The 15082-nt window shown below is 40.4% G+C and overlaps 1 protein-coding gene across 1 annotated transcript in view; it reads right to left on the bottom strand.

Moving 5' to 3' along the window:
• Lonp2 (lon peptidase 2, peroxisomal) overlaps positions 1-15082 on the bottom strand; it is a 122651-nt gene that overhangs the window by 51407 nt on the left and 56162 nt on the right. Inside the window, exons 9-11 of the mRNA XM_059264503.1 lie at positions 6103-6253; positions 4331-4457; positions 537-670 (exon numbers count right to left, since the gene is read on the bottom strand). Of these exons, the coding sequence (XP_059120486.1) occupies positions 537-670; positions 4331-4457; positions 6103-6253 (412 nt within the window). The remainder of the gene's footprint in view (positions 1-536; positions 671-4330; positions 4458-6102; positions 6254-15082) is intronic.

Below are 15082 nucleotides of genomic sequence, written 5' to 3'. Positions count from 1 at the left end.
GCTGTGTGAGAAAACACGTGAATCTCTTCTAATGTACAGGTATGTTTTGGCAGACTTGAACAGCTTACGTTTTTTTAAAAAATGTAACATCATCATCATATCAGCAGCAGCATTTTTAAGACAGGCTCTTGCTATGTAGACCAGGATGGCTTTGATCCTGCATCAGCCTTAGGAGTGCTGGGATTACAGAGGTCTGTCATCACATTTGGCTTCTAACAACTTTATTATAAAGAATTTAACAATTGCCTGCACTTGTCCAAAAAGAGAACAGCAAACCATGTGTAAAGTGTACACTACGGCAATCTGAGGTTACTATATCATTAAAGTAGTAACATTGAAGAATACTGAATAATACTGTTATTTGCAAAAACCAACAAAAAAAACCTCTCGAAACCCATCACATCTTATGTTATTACAACTTCACTTGGACACCACCATTTCAAGGACTACCTGATACTCTCCCTGCTCCACACTCAGCTGATAGTACCATTTACTTTGCGCTGCCCGACTGACAATACCAGGACCAGGCCACAAACCTTCTCCGTCAGCCACATCAGAACGGTCCAGCTTGGCTTCCTTATGCTGTCCTTCTGCAACTTTCACAGCAACGGCCCGGCAAATGGCCCCAAACTTTCTGTCCAGAGAACGGACTCCTGCCTCTCTGGTGTATCTGTTACAAAGGAAAACATTTTACTTTTGGATAAACACCACCTGTAAGTAAGTAAAACAGAAGCAACCACTTCACTAAAGAAACAATGTAGATCTGAAAATGTAGATTTTTAAAAAATGCTAACTTCTCCACACATAACACATTTCATTAAATAGTGTTTTTAACTATTAAGGTATCTTTTTGGCCACAGTTATTTCCTTTACATACATTATATTGAACTGCTACCCTTTATCGAAAAGCAGACCTTTGGCCCTGCAAGCTTACACACCTAAAGTGAACCTGGCAGTACGTTACACACCACTTGTTTCTTGGTGTATATTAAGGAGCTTACTGGCTACAACTTGTCAGTGTCATTTGGTTCCAAATGTACTGTTCTTGAACTATTGCTGAAGGGATCAGAGAGACTGGCCAGAGCTTGGTGACACCTGCAATCCCAGCACTTGGAAGGTAAAAGTAGAGCGACCAAGAGTCATCCTCATGGGCTGGAGGGCAGCCTGGGCTAACTGGTATACAAACAAACAGACAAACCCTCTAAAACCTAAGACAGAAATAAAACCAACCAACCACCCACCCAACCAACCAACCAACCAACCACCCACCCACCCACCCAACCCCCTCCAAATCATAAATCAAGAAAAGGTTAATGAATTGAATAGACAGTTCTCTCCTAAAGGAAGAAACACAAACAGCTAATAAAGATGTAAGAAGTGTTCAACATTCTCAGCCACCAGGTAATGCAAACTGAAACTGCACTGAGACTCCATTTCACCCAATTATGATAGTTGTCATTATGAAACAACAAATCCTAGTGAGGATACAGGGATGCTGATGAGAAGGTAAACTGTATGGAAGTCAGTGTATTCTAGTGGTTCTCAACCATCCTAATGCTGAAACCCTTTAACAGTTCCTCATGTTGTGATGACTTCCAACCAGAACATTATTTTGTTGGTACTTCATAACTGTAATCTTGCTACTGTTATGAACTATAATGTAAGTATCTACTATGCAGGATATCTGATATCTGACCCCTGTGAAAGGGGTCACAACCCACAGGTTGAGAACCACTGGTGTAGAGGGCCCTCATAAAATCCAAACTAGAATTACCAGATGATCCAGCTATACTACTCCTGGGTGGATAGTTGCAGGTCTGTAAGTCAGCATGCCACAGAGATGCTTACACATCTGTGTTGATTGCTGTTCTACTAACAGTAGCTGAAACATGAAAACAACCTAGGTGTCCATCAACAGACAAAGAAAATGTGGTACACAGACACAGTAGAATTTTATTGAGTGGTAAAAAAGAATTAAATTATGACAGAGGAGAAATCACTCAAGTTAAATGAAATAAACCATACACAAAAAGAATAATATGTTTTCTTCAAATACAGAATCTAGAGTTGAGTCTGTGTGTGACATGGGACGAGGGAGTGGGGGAGGACTCTGAGAAGGGGAAGGGGGAACAAGAGGGGAGTATGGAGCTATGCCATAGAAACAGAAGGGGACCATGAGGAGAGTAAGGGAGAACAAAGTATGAAGATATACATGTATGAAAATATCACAAGAAACTCATTTCTTTGTATCCTAACCAGAAAATTAATTTAAAAAATAACTAATGTGGCTCCCCCTGCATCAGCTTAGTAACAGAGCTGGATGTAGGGCTGCAGGGTTCCACGGCTCATTCAAAAAGACAGCAAACCAGAAAGGTGAAGTCTTAAAAGCAACCAACCCCAAGGCTTCGTCAGGTGACATAAACACTATCACTGATCTGTGTCCTCAGCCCTCAAGAAGTGGCAAAGAAGAGGAACATTCAGTTAGAAGAAGCGTTTGTAGTGTAGAGACCTGAAAGTGTTTCTGCTAACTTCAGAAGGATTAAGTTTCAGAGGAATTATACTTAGGCTTCACACGTCTCTACAAGACAGGAGTATACATTCACAGGACAGTGACTTTGAAAACATGCAACATTCAGGATTCTCTCAAGGAAGTGGAGCTCAGTAAGTACCTAAGAACTACAAGGTTCAAATCAGCTTGACACAGGGAGGGGAGGGGACAAGGACACCAAGGGCCATGTCTACATTGCCCAGCAGCAGATGAAAAGGTCTGGCCATGACCTTTGGTCTCCTGTGTCTGGTAACTCAGTACCTGGAGCTTAAGAGGAGCAGTGTCCAGTGCACTGTCTGGGTTGTGCTCTGTTTTTAAGTATTAAATCAATAAGACTGCTCAAGAAAGTCCCGAACGTCTACAGTGTTTACCATCTCACATTTTGAGCTAACAAGTATGTAAGGGGCAGTGATCGGGAACTACAAATAATGAACTCTTCAGCATCATTTTCAGAAGTAGGTAAGCCACGTGTCTTCTTACTCACTCCCCCTTTTCAGATATAGACACTATCATAAAGGTTCATGTGGCTTGTTAGAAGTCCAGAGTGATGTCACTGCTGGAAGACATTGGATAATCACTCAATTTATTTCTTCTGGCATTATCCACATAGTTTATGTCAAAACAAATTAAGAAAAAGGAACTCTTGGGTTAGACTTAGTCCTACTTTCTGTAAATAACTAAATAGACCTAGAAAAAAGTTGGCACAGATCATAAGGCAGTCAGAAAGGCCATGCATGGAGAGAAATTTCACATTTCCTGAAAACAAGTTACTAGGAAAGGGTTGCTGGAGTTCTTGGCTGACTTAAAATGTTGGATGATGCAATCAATCTGTAATAGTGAGCCAGGAAAACTGTAAGAGGCTATGGCCAATATAAATTCCCAACAGGGTCTATTTGTCATTCAAACACACGACCTATAAATGAGATGAAGCAATACTCTACTCTTTTGGGGGGAGGTGAGAGAGAGACAGCCCTGGCTGTACTGGAACTCACTCTGTAGACCAGGCTGGCCTCAAACTCAGAGATCTGCCTGGCTCTGCCTCCCAGTGCTGGCATTAAAGGTGTGCGCCCCCATGGCAGCCTCTACTCAGGAAACGTATGTGGTATTTATCATGGGCTTAAGCATTCTGGAGCAGACTTGGGAAAGCACATTCTCTATTGCTCCAGTGTGAAGTCTCAGCATAAAAACTCCAAGGATTATTATTATTATTTTAGTCTGTCAGACAAGAAAAGAAAAAGATGAACAACATAAAATGGGTTGTCTGAAAGTAGCAGCCTGACTTGTTTTTGTTTGTTTGTTTGTTTGCTTTGTCCCCACCCTGAGACAGGGTTTCTCTGTATAGCCCTGGCTGTACTGGAACTTGTTCAGCAGACCAAGCTAGAACTGGCCTAGGACTAAGGGATCCACCTGCCTCTACTTCCCTACTGGGATTAAGGGTGTGAGCCACGACTCCTGGCTTTGACTCTAGTTTTTAATGTGCAAAAAGGAGCACTTCTATATTTTTCATGAGTTTGGTTCTTAATCTATTAAATTAACCCTTAGTTTGCCATTGTGGCAAAGTCAAAGTTCTGGCTCTATGAAGACTGTTTGCAACGAAGACAATTCTACATGGTTTTGTTATGAAATTCCTCCTCATCCAGAGCTAGTCACAGCTACAGCAATGCTTTCCATTTGCTAGAGGAATTCATGTTCTAGGATGACAGTTAAACATTTCTTCAATGCACAGACTTTCAGCAAATTATTGGCATGGGGAAAAAAAATCCCATTTTCAAGATGACTAACCTGGTAATGATGGCCAGAGTGGTAAGTTGAGGGATCTGAATTTGCTGAGGAGTCAGGCCGTGTTGTTCCAGCTGCTTAGGGATCAGGTGCCTGTGGGCAATCTCTATCTTCTCCTCCTGTGTATATCCTGGAGAAGAAGAGACCTGGTCTGTAATTATCGGCCAGGCTTCCACAATGTCACGTCTTGTTTGGTTTTTAAGCTTAATTTACTTTATGTGTGTGAATGTTTTGGCTGCAAGTATGCTGGTGCCTCATGTGCATGCCTGGTGCCCATAGATATCAGAAGGGGGTATAGGAGCCTTTGAAATTGTTGTTACAGTTGGTGGTGAGTCACTACGTGGGTGTTGAGAACCAAACACAGGTCATCTGTAAGAGCAACAAGTGCCCCAAACTGCTGAACCATCTTTGTGGTCCCTGCCACAAAATTTAATGAATCAAATGCAGATTCAGTAGACCTGAGATTTAGAATGAGCTTAAGTATTCTTCAGTACTGTAGCAGAATAAGAAAATATATACTAAATCAGTTTCGATTTTTACCTTCGCATTTTATAAAAATATATATTACACATTTAAGAGACTATGTTCTTATTACTAAGAAGCCCCAATGAGCTTAAATTCTGTAAGAAAAAGAATCCCACCTAAACTAACGTCCCTCTCTGTCTAATAAACATGGGCTGATAAAGCATCTTTCGGTTAGGAAGAAGAGGCTTGAAAGCATCACACAGGCTAGAGGACAGGACCGCATCTATCAAAGGAAGAGGCAGCATCCCAGAGCCACCTCTGCAGCCACTGTCTTCATCACTTCATTTCACAGCAGTGCAGTGCATGGACTGGCTGCCTCATGTGTAGATTCTGGACAACTGAATCTCCTTTGTTTACTTTAGTCTTATGAATACACAAAAGCAACATTTTACTTCACCACATTTTAAAACTAAATAAGAGAATCTACAAGGTTTGCAGGTAATTGAGAAATTCAATTAACATTTACTGAAGAGTAAAATGTATTTTGAATGTAAAATATATGGCTACACTTACATTTTGAATATATTTAGAGTCTACCCTATTTTCACTGGAGTACTCATTGATGTTGGATCTCTTTTAAGACAAAAATAATTTTGACTAATTAAATAAAGTGAAAAGGTTAGGATCTGAGTCTAACTAAAAAGACAAGAAAACATGGCTGAAAAACACAAACAACCGTGCAACTATCTGACATAATCAACTGAAGGGAAGTGATCGTCTGAAAGTACCATGAGCTTTTAGATAAGAGTAGGGCCAGCGTCATCCAGGAAGAGTTACTACAGTCAATTACTGTGTAATATATTCTCAGAAAAAACCTTATAGAGAGGTAAAGCTGTATCTGGGTCTAAGACATTGGCTTTGTAGAAATGAATCCTTTTCACCTGTAATTTTGAGAATTGCTTCAGAAAATAATGTCTGACATTCTAAGAAGCAATCATCCCTGAAGGCAGCATTGGAGCCGAGTGTGAAGTCAACACTGACTCTTGCTGGATGTCTTCTAGAACACACATTGACTCTTACCTGTCATGGTACAAACAAACAAACTCTTGTTTGACTCTGGAGCTACAGAAAAGATGGTCTATACACTCTGCTCAGAACTTTGGAAGATTAAATAGTGACAGATGAACTTTTGGACAAATGAAACTCCATAACACAACCAATTTTAAAGGGTATGCTCCAAAGTGTGTGCATGTGCGTGTGCGTGTGCGTGTGCGTGTGCGTGTGCGTCTATATATTTATGAATGAAGTACCTGGAACCTGAATGATCTCCATCCTGTCCAACAAAGCAGGTGGAATAGTAGCAGTAGTGTTGGCAGTAGCTATGAAAAGAACTTGGGAAAGGTCAAAGGCCACATTTAGATAGTGATCTGTGAAGTTATGGTTTTGTTCAGGATCCAACACCTAGGAAAGAATGATTAACATTTAAACAAACTTAGTTACAACAGAAAGTTCCACAATCTAAAACCCACTCAACGTATCAGCAAACTTGACACTTCTGTTCAATAGAGTTAGCTGATAAACACTGGGATAACAAAAAACCCTGATCTCCCCATATCCTATATCCTTTAAATAGTTCTACTGTCAAAATACCTGGAAACACAGGCGGGCATACCCACACAAAGCCACAAACACCGCACTGCAGAGTTCTGCCCGCAGACCTCTCTACCACCAGCTCCCGTGGATCACAAGCTAAAGAACCACTTTTACTTTTGGTAACACAGCTGTCTTAGTCACTATGGAACATAAAGTAAATATGTAGATTATTTTAAAATTCTTAGATAAATTAATAAACAGTAGATATCTCTTCAGACATTATCTGAATGTCTGGTATAAATTCTTTGCCTAGAAGGAGAATGCCAAATGAAACAAACTTATACAAATTGTCACTGTATATTGATGTAGCACAATGAGAAACTGACTTCTTAAAACACCATTAGACCTAAAAAAAAAAATAGTTAACCTGATGCAATAGCTAATTTAATAACTAGTATTAATTATGTGGTTTAATTTTTTTTTTATTTTGGATATGTGTACACTTGCATGCATGTGCACCACAGCATGCTTATGGAGGTGAGAAGACAGCCTATGGGAATCAATTCTCTCCTTTCATCACATGGGTCCAGGTGGCAGCAGGTATCTTTACCAGCTCAGCCATCTCTGTGGCCTCCTTAGTAATTAGTTTCTTAAAATGAACAACTTTGTATTAAAGAGATAATCTTCAGGTTATTGCTCATGTACTTCAAGTTACAGGCACTCATATTCACAAGTTACACATGACTATAAGCTAGTTAAACCCTCAGGCATGTCCTAAACCTTCAACATATTTTCACTGAGAACTCTCTAGGGTTGATATACATATTCAAAATGGAAATTGCATGACTTAATATTCATCACAGGCCAGGTATGGTGGTGCACGTCTTTAATCCCAGCACTTGGGAGGCAGAGACAGGCACATCTCCGAATTTGAGGGCAGCCCAGTCTACAGAGTGAGTTCCCAGAAAGCCAGGGCGACCCAGAAAAAAAAAGAAAAAAACCAAACTAAAAAAAAAAAAAAAAAAAGAAAAAGAAAAAAACCAACCAACCAAACAAAAAAATAACACAAACCCAAAATGTCAAATTTAGTCTCTTAAAATGTTCATTGTAAGTTCACCATAAAATAGCTTTTTCTTGCTTCTGATTTTCTTTTTAAAGTCACACACACACACACCAGCTGATTTTAATTCAAAGCCTTTTACTTAGAATCCTGAATTTCAGAAACTCATTGTATCTCTCTAGACTGCATTTCCCAGAAGACCCTAATTTCACATTTTTATAAAACACAATAATGTTTAATATTATAAAAACAATAAAGTACTTTCAATTCACCCAAAGAAAGCTCTAATAGTATTCTTGGTGAAGAATAACCACACTTTCTGACTGTTTAGATGAAGTAATATTTTACCCTTTAAAAACAAGACAGTGTATGTGATGGCTAATATTGGTGTCAACCTGACTGGATCTGCAACCAACTAAAGGCAAGTCACCGGGTATGCCTGTGGGATTTTCTTGATCAGATTAATGGTGCAGCAGCTCTGGCCATGGAAGAAGGAAGCTTTGCTTTGTGCTGCTTGCCCTCAGTCTTGACGGCAAGTTCATCTGTCCTGGTACTGCATTTCTTCATTGACACTGGGATGAGCTTCTTTGGGTTCCAATATAAAATGAAGACCAGCAGCTCTCCAGGGATGTTCCAGGCCTTCAGGGCCAGATTGAGACTGAGTGCTCAGACATCTGGCCTTGTGGGCTGAACAACTATTGGATTCTTGGCTTCTCTAGTGTGAGAACATTGTTGGACTACCTAGACCATACCTGTAAACTAATCTGATAAATCCTCTTGTAATGTATATAAAATACTACATATGGGCATGGTGGCAAGTGTCTTGTAATCCTAGGCTAAGTGGGAAGATCACTGGAGTCTAGGAAAGGAAAAGGATTATAAGGGATTTAGGTGATGAGAAGAGAAAGTTAGTAGCCCTTAATCTTTTATTCAAGAAAAACACCAAGGGAGGTGTTTTTTAAACACCTTTTTAAAAGCTCCAGAAATACTAATCAATAACGTAGCAGAAAATAATTTCTAGTAACTACTTCTCAGAGTAAGCCTCAGGGGAAAGTGATGAACACACAAAAGAACAGCATTGCCCTTTGCTCTTGGTCACCACAAAAACCTCTGCTTTTTAGCCTACTTTAGTGCCAGGGCTATCTGTCTCTACAGCTCAGCTGCATATATGGTTGGCTTTCCTGGCTGGTTAGAGCAATCTCTTCCTTTTCTGCCAACTTCTACATCAGCCCTATGAACAGAATTCCTGTCTAACATGGCATGCCTGGGAAGTATGGAAGAAGCTGAGATGCAACACTTTATTCCTTGGAGGGTGAAGTCAGGGGACAGGGATGTGACCTGTGTGTGTGGAGAGTGAGGTATCCATTGAGAAGTGTTCTTCAACAATGTTTTCTGAAAAGAGGTGAACTATATTTTACAGGCAACATTACTCTGACCAGAGATGGCTTGGTAATCACCATATTGAGGTATGATGGTATAGTTATCCATCTATTATCATTTATAAAAAGCTATTCCTTTTAGAGATAGGAACTGAAATATTTACAAAAAGACACAATGCCTAGATTTTGCTTTAAAATCTTCAAAATCCTGAATACACAGAAAATATGTAACATATATAAGATATAAAGGTTAACAAAAGAGACCACTGTGAGTCCTCTACCCAGGTAGGTATACATTTGTTTTAGATGTTTAGATCAGTGGCCACAGAGTAGAAAATGACCTCCTACAAAATACAAGCAGAAACCCTGACACTCATCTTATTTATCTGAAGATACTAGGAAGAAATTGGCTTTCAAAACAATATATAAACTGAAGTGATGCCCTCACTCAATAGCGCCAAGTATGTTAAAGTGAGCAGAAAGCCAGTGGGCAAAGCTAGTTATGGTGTGCTCACTCACCTGCTTTCATTGTAATTTATGCATCTGGCACATGTGTGCCAGGTTAAGCATTCCAAAACAGACATGCAGAGAGTAGTTGTAAAAGATGACTGCAACAGACCATTAAAGACAAAGATTTGAACAGGAAATAACAGAGGTGGCATTTTTCTTTTTGAAATAAGTTTTCATGATAACATTATGAATTCAAAAACAATTATTTAATTAAAACACATTGGCTTTATTAAAAATGCATCATACATACAACACACACACACACACACACACACACACACACACACACACACACACTCTCACACATTGTGATTGTTTGGGCACAGAACTTTTAAGGAGAGAGTAAGGTTAAAAGAGATTGGGCATGAGGTCCTAATATTATCTAACTAGTATTTTTTCAAGAACAGGAAGTCCCCAGCAATGCATATACACAGAAGACAGACCTTCAGAAGCCACAGAAGCTCTGGGAGGAACGCAACCTGTCACATCTGATTTTAGACTTCCAGCCTTCAAAGCTGTCAAGTTTTTAGAAGCCAACTACACTAGTATTTTGTGTGGTGGCCTTAACAGATGACCTATCCTTGTTTTATGTAACATGTCTACATGTGCATGTATGTGAGGGCATAATTTTAGCATGCTTTATGAACAGAACACATAGAAGCTAATGGCACAGATCACAAAGAGGCTTCAAATATGAAAGGGCTTAAAACACAGCTCAAAGACAAATCCTTGAAAAAGGTAGTCTGAAGATACATATTATCTAAACAGGAGATAAACCACAATAAAAATGTCAAAAGCAAGCACCGAAATAATTTAAAACTCCAACGGGATGAAGCAGAGCCAGGAAGCAGAGCCAGGAACTCCCAAAATCTGCTCCTCCACAAAAGCAATGAGTCATCCCTCCAGCAAAAAGGTCCAAATCGACCTCCTTAGACGTTCCATTCCGACCTGGAATCACCCAAACGGTGTATATTCCAGAAAAACACTGGATCCCGGCAAGTGGCTCAAGTGCTGTGATATTAAACTTGTTTTAACTCCACCTCCCTTTCCCAGATTGACAGACGCCTGGGAAACCAGCTTTGTGACTAGGAAAGTGTGAAAACCTGTAGTCTAGCAAGCACCATAGGGCAGAGCAGAATTAGAGCTCTCTAGCCTCAGCCCTGGAGAATGGTCAATATTTGGCTCACATGGCATGTTCTTGGAAAAGCTCTCCAATTGTTACCTAAGAAAATGTTCATGCAACAAGTTCTACCCCAGCAATCAGTGGCAACTGTTTAACACTGCAGCTGCTTGATGCAATAACACCAGCTAGGACTAACATGGCGACCAGAAGAAAAAACAACCTGGGGCGGGGGGTGGGGTGTGGGGTGGGGGGGTGACAGCATGTGCAAGGTCCTGAATTCCATCCTTGGCATCACACACACAAAACAAAACAAAACAAAACACTGAAAAAAAATGAGGGGATAAGATACACATTGGTTGTTTTGTTTTTTGTTTTAAAAGTCCTGGTGTATTTACTACTGGCAATCAAGAAAGCCATGACTGTGCCACATACGATCAGAAAAGGCCACGGAGACCCTTTCTTGCTGCTTCCTTTAGAGTGGCAGTCAGGCACTGGACTGTAAAGTGGCCCACAGCCATTCCTCTGCACACTGTCAGTTGACTGTCTCCCTTCTTGCCTGCTACTTCATGTGACCCAGGACAAGACTGCCCTTCTGTCTCATGGTGCCCTCCTTGCCCTCAATTTGTTAACAAAAGCTGAACTTATTCTTGCTGTGGTGGTATATAAGCTTTGTGCCTTTCAGTTAAAGGAGACAGCCCAGTGTGGTTTTTCCCAAAGACACCACTGGGCAGAACACAAGTCAGTTCCCCAGAGCCAGAGGGCTGGATGTTTAAGGAGGCATACACTGGTTACAGGTCAAACGAGAGCCAGGGAGTATCTGCCATTGCCAGGCTTCCTGTGAGGGGTACGGTGGGGGATGAGTGAGCTGGGTCGCAGGCCATCCCCCAGATCAGAAGTGTTCTGTGGACGGCAGTACACAGACACTTGCATCCAGCTTACTGAAGTTTTGTCAGGACCCTTAATTCAGGTAGAAGATCTCAAAACACTAGCTTTTCCAAAATTTAATTATTTATAAAAAAGGACTCTAATAACACCAAATTTAAGAAATAGTTTAAGTAACGTTCTAGGATACCATACTAAGCACTGAAGTTGTAGTAAGTTACTAGTTGAGGATAAGTGCTGAGGACACGGGTCTAATGTCTACTAGACACACATGCTTTGCCGTTTCCTTCACTTTACACGACTTTCCAATTTCTCTTGCATCTTCTTTGGTCCACCAGTCACTCAGGAATGTGTAATTTCCATGTATTTGTTTCCAGTTCCCACTGCTGATTTCTAGTTGCTGTGATGCTTTAGGAGAACACATCCTATGCTTTCATCCCTTTAACTATATTGTGGCTTCTTTGACGTGTGGCACATAGTCTATCCTGGAGAATGTCCCTGTGAGCTTGAGAAGATGTGGATGCTGCTGCTGGTAGAAAGTGCTCCACAGAGGACCACAGGGCTTTCTATCCCCCCGGGGTCTAATTGGTTTCCAGCACAACTGAAAGTAGGTGGTGACGTCGCTATCCACCATTACTGGTCAGTGGTCTACTTCTCCTGTCTATTAGTTCTGTTTCGAGTGTCTTGGGGCTCTGGTGTGTGTGTGGTAGTGGGGAAGACCACTGTAACTTCCTGGTCAATTTCCCTTGTTAGGAAATACTGCTCTTTACGACCTATTTTGTTTGATGTTAGTATAGCTACTCCAGCCTTCTTTGTTGCTACCTGCTTGTAGGTCTTTTGTGTAGTTCTGCTTCCTGCTGCCTTGTGTTTTTGATTAGTCACTTCCTTACCCCAGTGAAGAACAGCTTTGTTTCCTCCTACCCCCACTGTATTGTTATTAAACATATTATATTTTCATATGCATATCACACACACACACTGCTCTATAGAACTGCTTTTTAAACCAGTGAGGAGGAGAAGAAGCCTTTCTCCTCTCTTCACTAAGGAAATCCCTTCACTGGTGCTTTTGTTTGTAGCTCTGAGCGGCTCACTCTCCATCTGAAGTTCTCCTTTTATGTTTCCTGTAGGGTGAGTTTGCTTAAAGTGAATTCTTACTCTTTATTTGGGAATGCTTTTATTTTACTTTCATGTTTGAAATATGGTTTTGTTAGGTTATAAAAAATACAAGAAGTTAGGAGGGTGTAGGAGGATAGGACTGGATTTAGGAGGATAGAGGGAGGAGTGGGGACTGAATATGATCAAGACACATTGAATGCATGTAGGAAATTCTAAAAAAAGTAGTAAAATTATTTTATTTTTAAAAAGAACCATGGTTTCTTAACAATTTTTTTGTTTTTAATGCTTAATTTTAAAAAAAATTGTATAGCTGACAAATTACAGATGTATATATTATGGGGTACAAAGTGATACTTTGATTTATGAATACAATGTAAAATAATGAAGTCAAGCTCAGTTTCTAGAAATTCATTTTTTGGGAGACTTTAGCCATTATTTCTTTAAACAATTGTTCCCTTTTCTTCTGTCCTATTATACATGTGTTCGTGTGCTTAATGATATCTGACATTTTCCTGACACTTCAGTAAGGTTATAAAATTTCAAAATCAATACAATATATCTAGATGCGTTTTGTAAAGATAAAGCTCTCTGGTTTAGTTGGTGGGTGGCAGCTTCCATCACTCTTGGCCTCCTCTCTCTACTTGTGAATGGAACTGCCCATCATAACTTCAGCTGGGTATTTCTCTTTTCACATGGGACTACTGAAGCCACTGGTAGGTCCTTACAGAGACGAAAAGATGGCAAGTGTCAGGGTTTGAGATGTACATCTCAACGATTCCCTGACATGGTATCTCTTAGGATGGCAGGAGAGTAAAGGAAGTGTTGGGGATTATTAGTCAGTTGTGGGTTCATACCGTAATTCTCCAACTCTTAAGATTTTCATGGAAATGCAGTCACTACTGAACTCTACTAGTGGGAGTATTAAACTGGAAATGAAAAAGAACAAACTGCTAGGAAAACAACTAAGAGCTGTTACACACTTGTATACATCCAGGTGGCACTTGTACACAATGTGGATAATAAGAAAAGAGAGATAAAAATAAGAGAAAGACAGCCGGGCAGTGGTGGCACACACCTCTAATCCCAGCACTGGGGTGGGGGAGGGGGTGCAGAGGCAGGTAGATCTCTGAGTTCGAGACCAGCCTGGTCTACAGTCAATTTTAGGACAGACAGGGCTACACAGAGAAACCGTGTCTTGAAAAACCAAACCAAACCAAAAAAAAAAAAAAAGGGGAGAGAGAAAGACAGAAAAGCAACAGGCTAATGAGAACAGCATGACTTTTTTTTTTTTTTTGGTCTAGTTTTCAAGGATGCCTTATGAATTGGAAACAAGGATTGCTGGCATTGAAAATTAAGAATTGACAACAGAAGACCTTGTTCCTCTAAGTGAGTTTAGTTTGGCTGTTCAACACTGTCTCGATGAAGAGAAAGTTAGAAAAAGCAAGCATGCATCATGTTCTGAACTTCCCTTGTAAGACCATCACTGGAGCCACTTCTGGAACATGTGCCCCTTCACTGACACACATCCCTCCCAACACCAGAGGTTTATTTTCTTAAGGAAAAAAACCAGTGTTGTTTTGTTTCTTTCTGTTTGTTGGCCCATGAGACACTGGGCACGGCTGAGAAGAGCAAGTTCTGTTCTCCGAAGGCTCAGGAAACTGTGCACACATAGATGCTGAACACAGTGACACCCTAGACCATTTTTGTTGTTTCCTAGTGCTGGCCTTCATGCTCAAGAGAGCCAGAGTCTTTTCTGAGGGAAAGGAAATCCAGGAAGAAAGACCTCACTGGGGCTGGAGAGATGGCTCCGTGCTTAAGAACTTGCTGCTGGCCAGGCACTGTGGCATATGCCCTTAATCTCAGCACTTGGAAAGTAGAAGGACGATCTCTGAGAGCTTGAGGCCAGCCTGGTCTACAAAGCGAGTTCCACAGAGAAATGCTATCTTGAAAAACTAAAAAACAAACAAACAAACAAAAGAAAAGACGAAGAACTTACTGCTCATACAGAGGACTGTTTGATTCCCAGTGCCCATGTCAAATAGCTCATAACTTATAATTGCCTGTGACTCCAGCTCCATGAACTCCAGTGCCCCCTTAGAGTCTCCAAACATGTGCACACACACATACAGATAAATTAAAAAGTAAAATAAATCTTAAGGGGGAAAAGAAAACCCACAGTCCAGCAGATGACCCCAATGTGACTGCAGTCAACACACTCCATTTCTGTGTCCACAGCTTTCCAATTCTTTGCTATTAAATATGAATGCAGAACTGAAACTTTACAGACATCCAATGAAAGACTCTAACATGATATATATATCTCAAATAGTTTAAGAAGAAGGAAAATTTTTTTTAAAAAAAAATCTATCAATATCTTTTTCACAGAATTACCTCTATATATCAAAATCAGGATGCTAGAAAAGAATATGTCGAGATGTTTTTTGAAATGACTAATAAATGAAAAGTTTCATTTTTTTTAAAAGATAAAATTGGGTTGGGCAGTGGTGGTGCACACCTTTAATTCCAGCACTCAGGACACAAAGGCAGGTGGATCTCTGTGAGTTCGAGGCCAGCCTGGTCTACAGAGTGAGTTCCAAGACAACCAGGGCTGATATACAGAGAAACCC

The sequence above is a fragment of the Peromyscus eremicus genome, chromosome 5 (genome assembly GCF_949786415.1).
Source record: "Peromyscus eremicus chromosome 5, PerEre_H2_v1, whole genome shotgun sequence".
Lineage (NCBI taxonomy): Eukaryota > Metazoa > Chordata > Mammalia > Rodentia > Cricetidae > Peromyscus > Peromyscus eremicus.
This window is presented reverse-complemented; position numbering and strand designations above follow the sequence as displayed.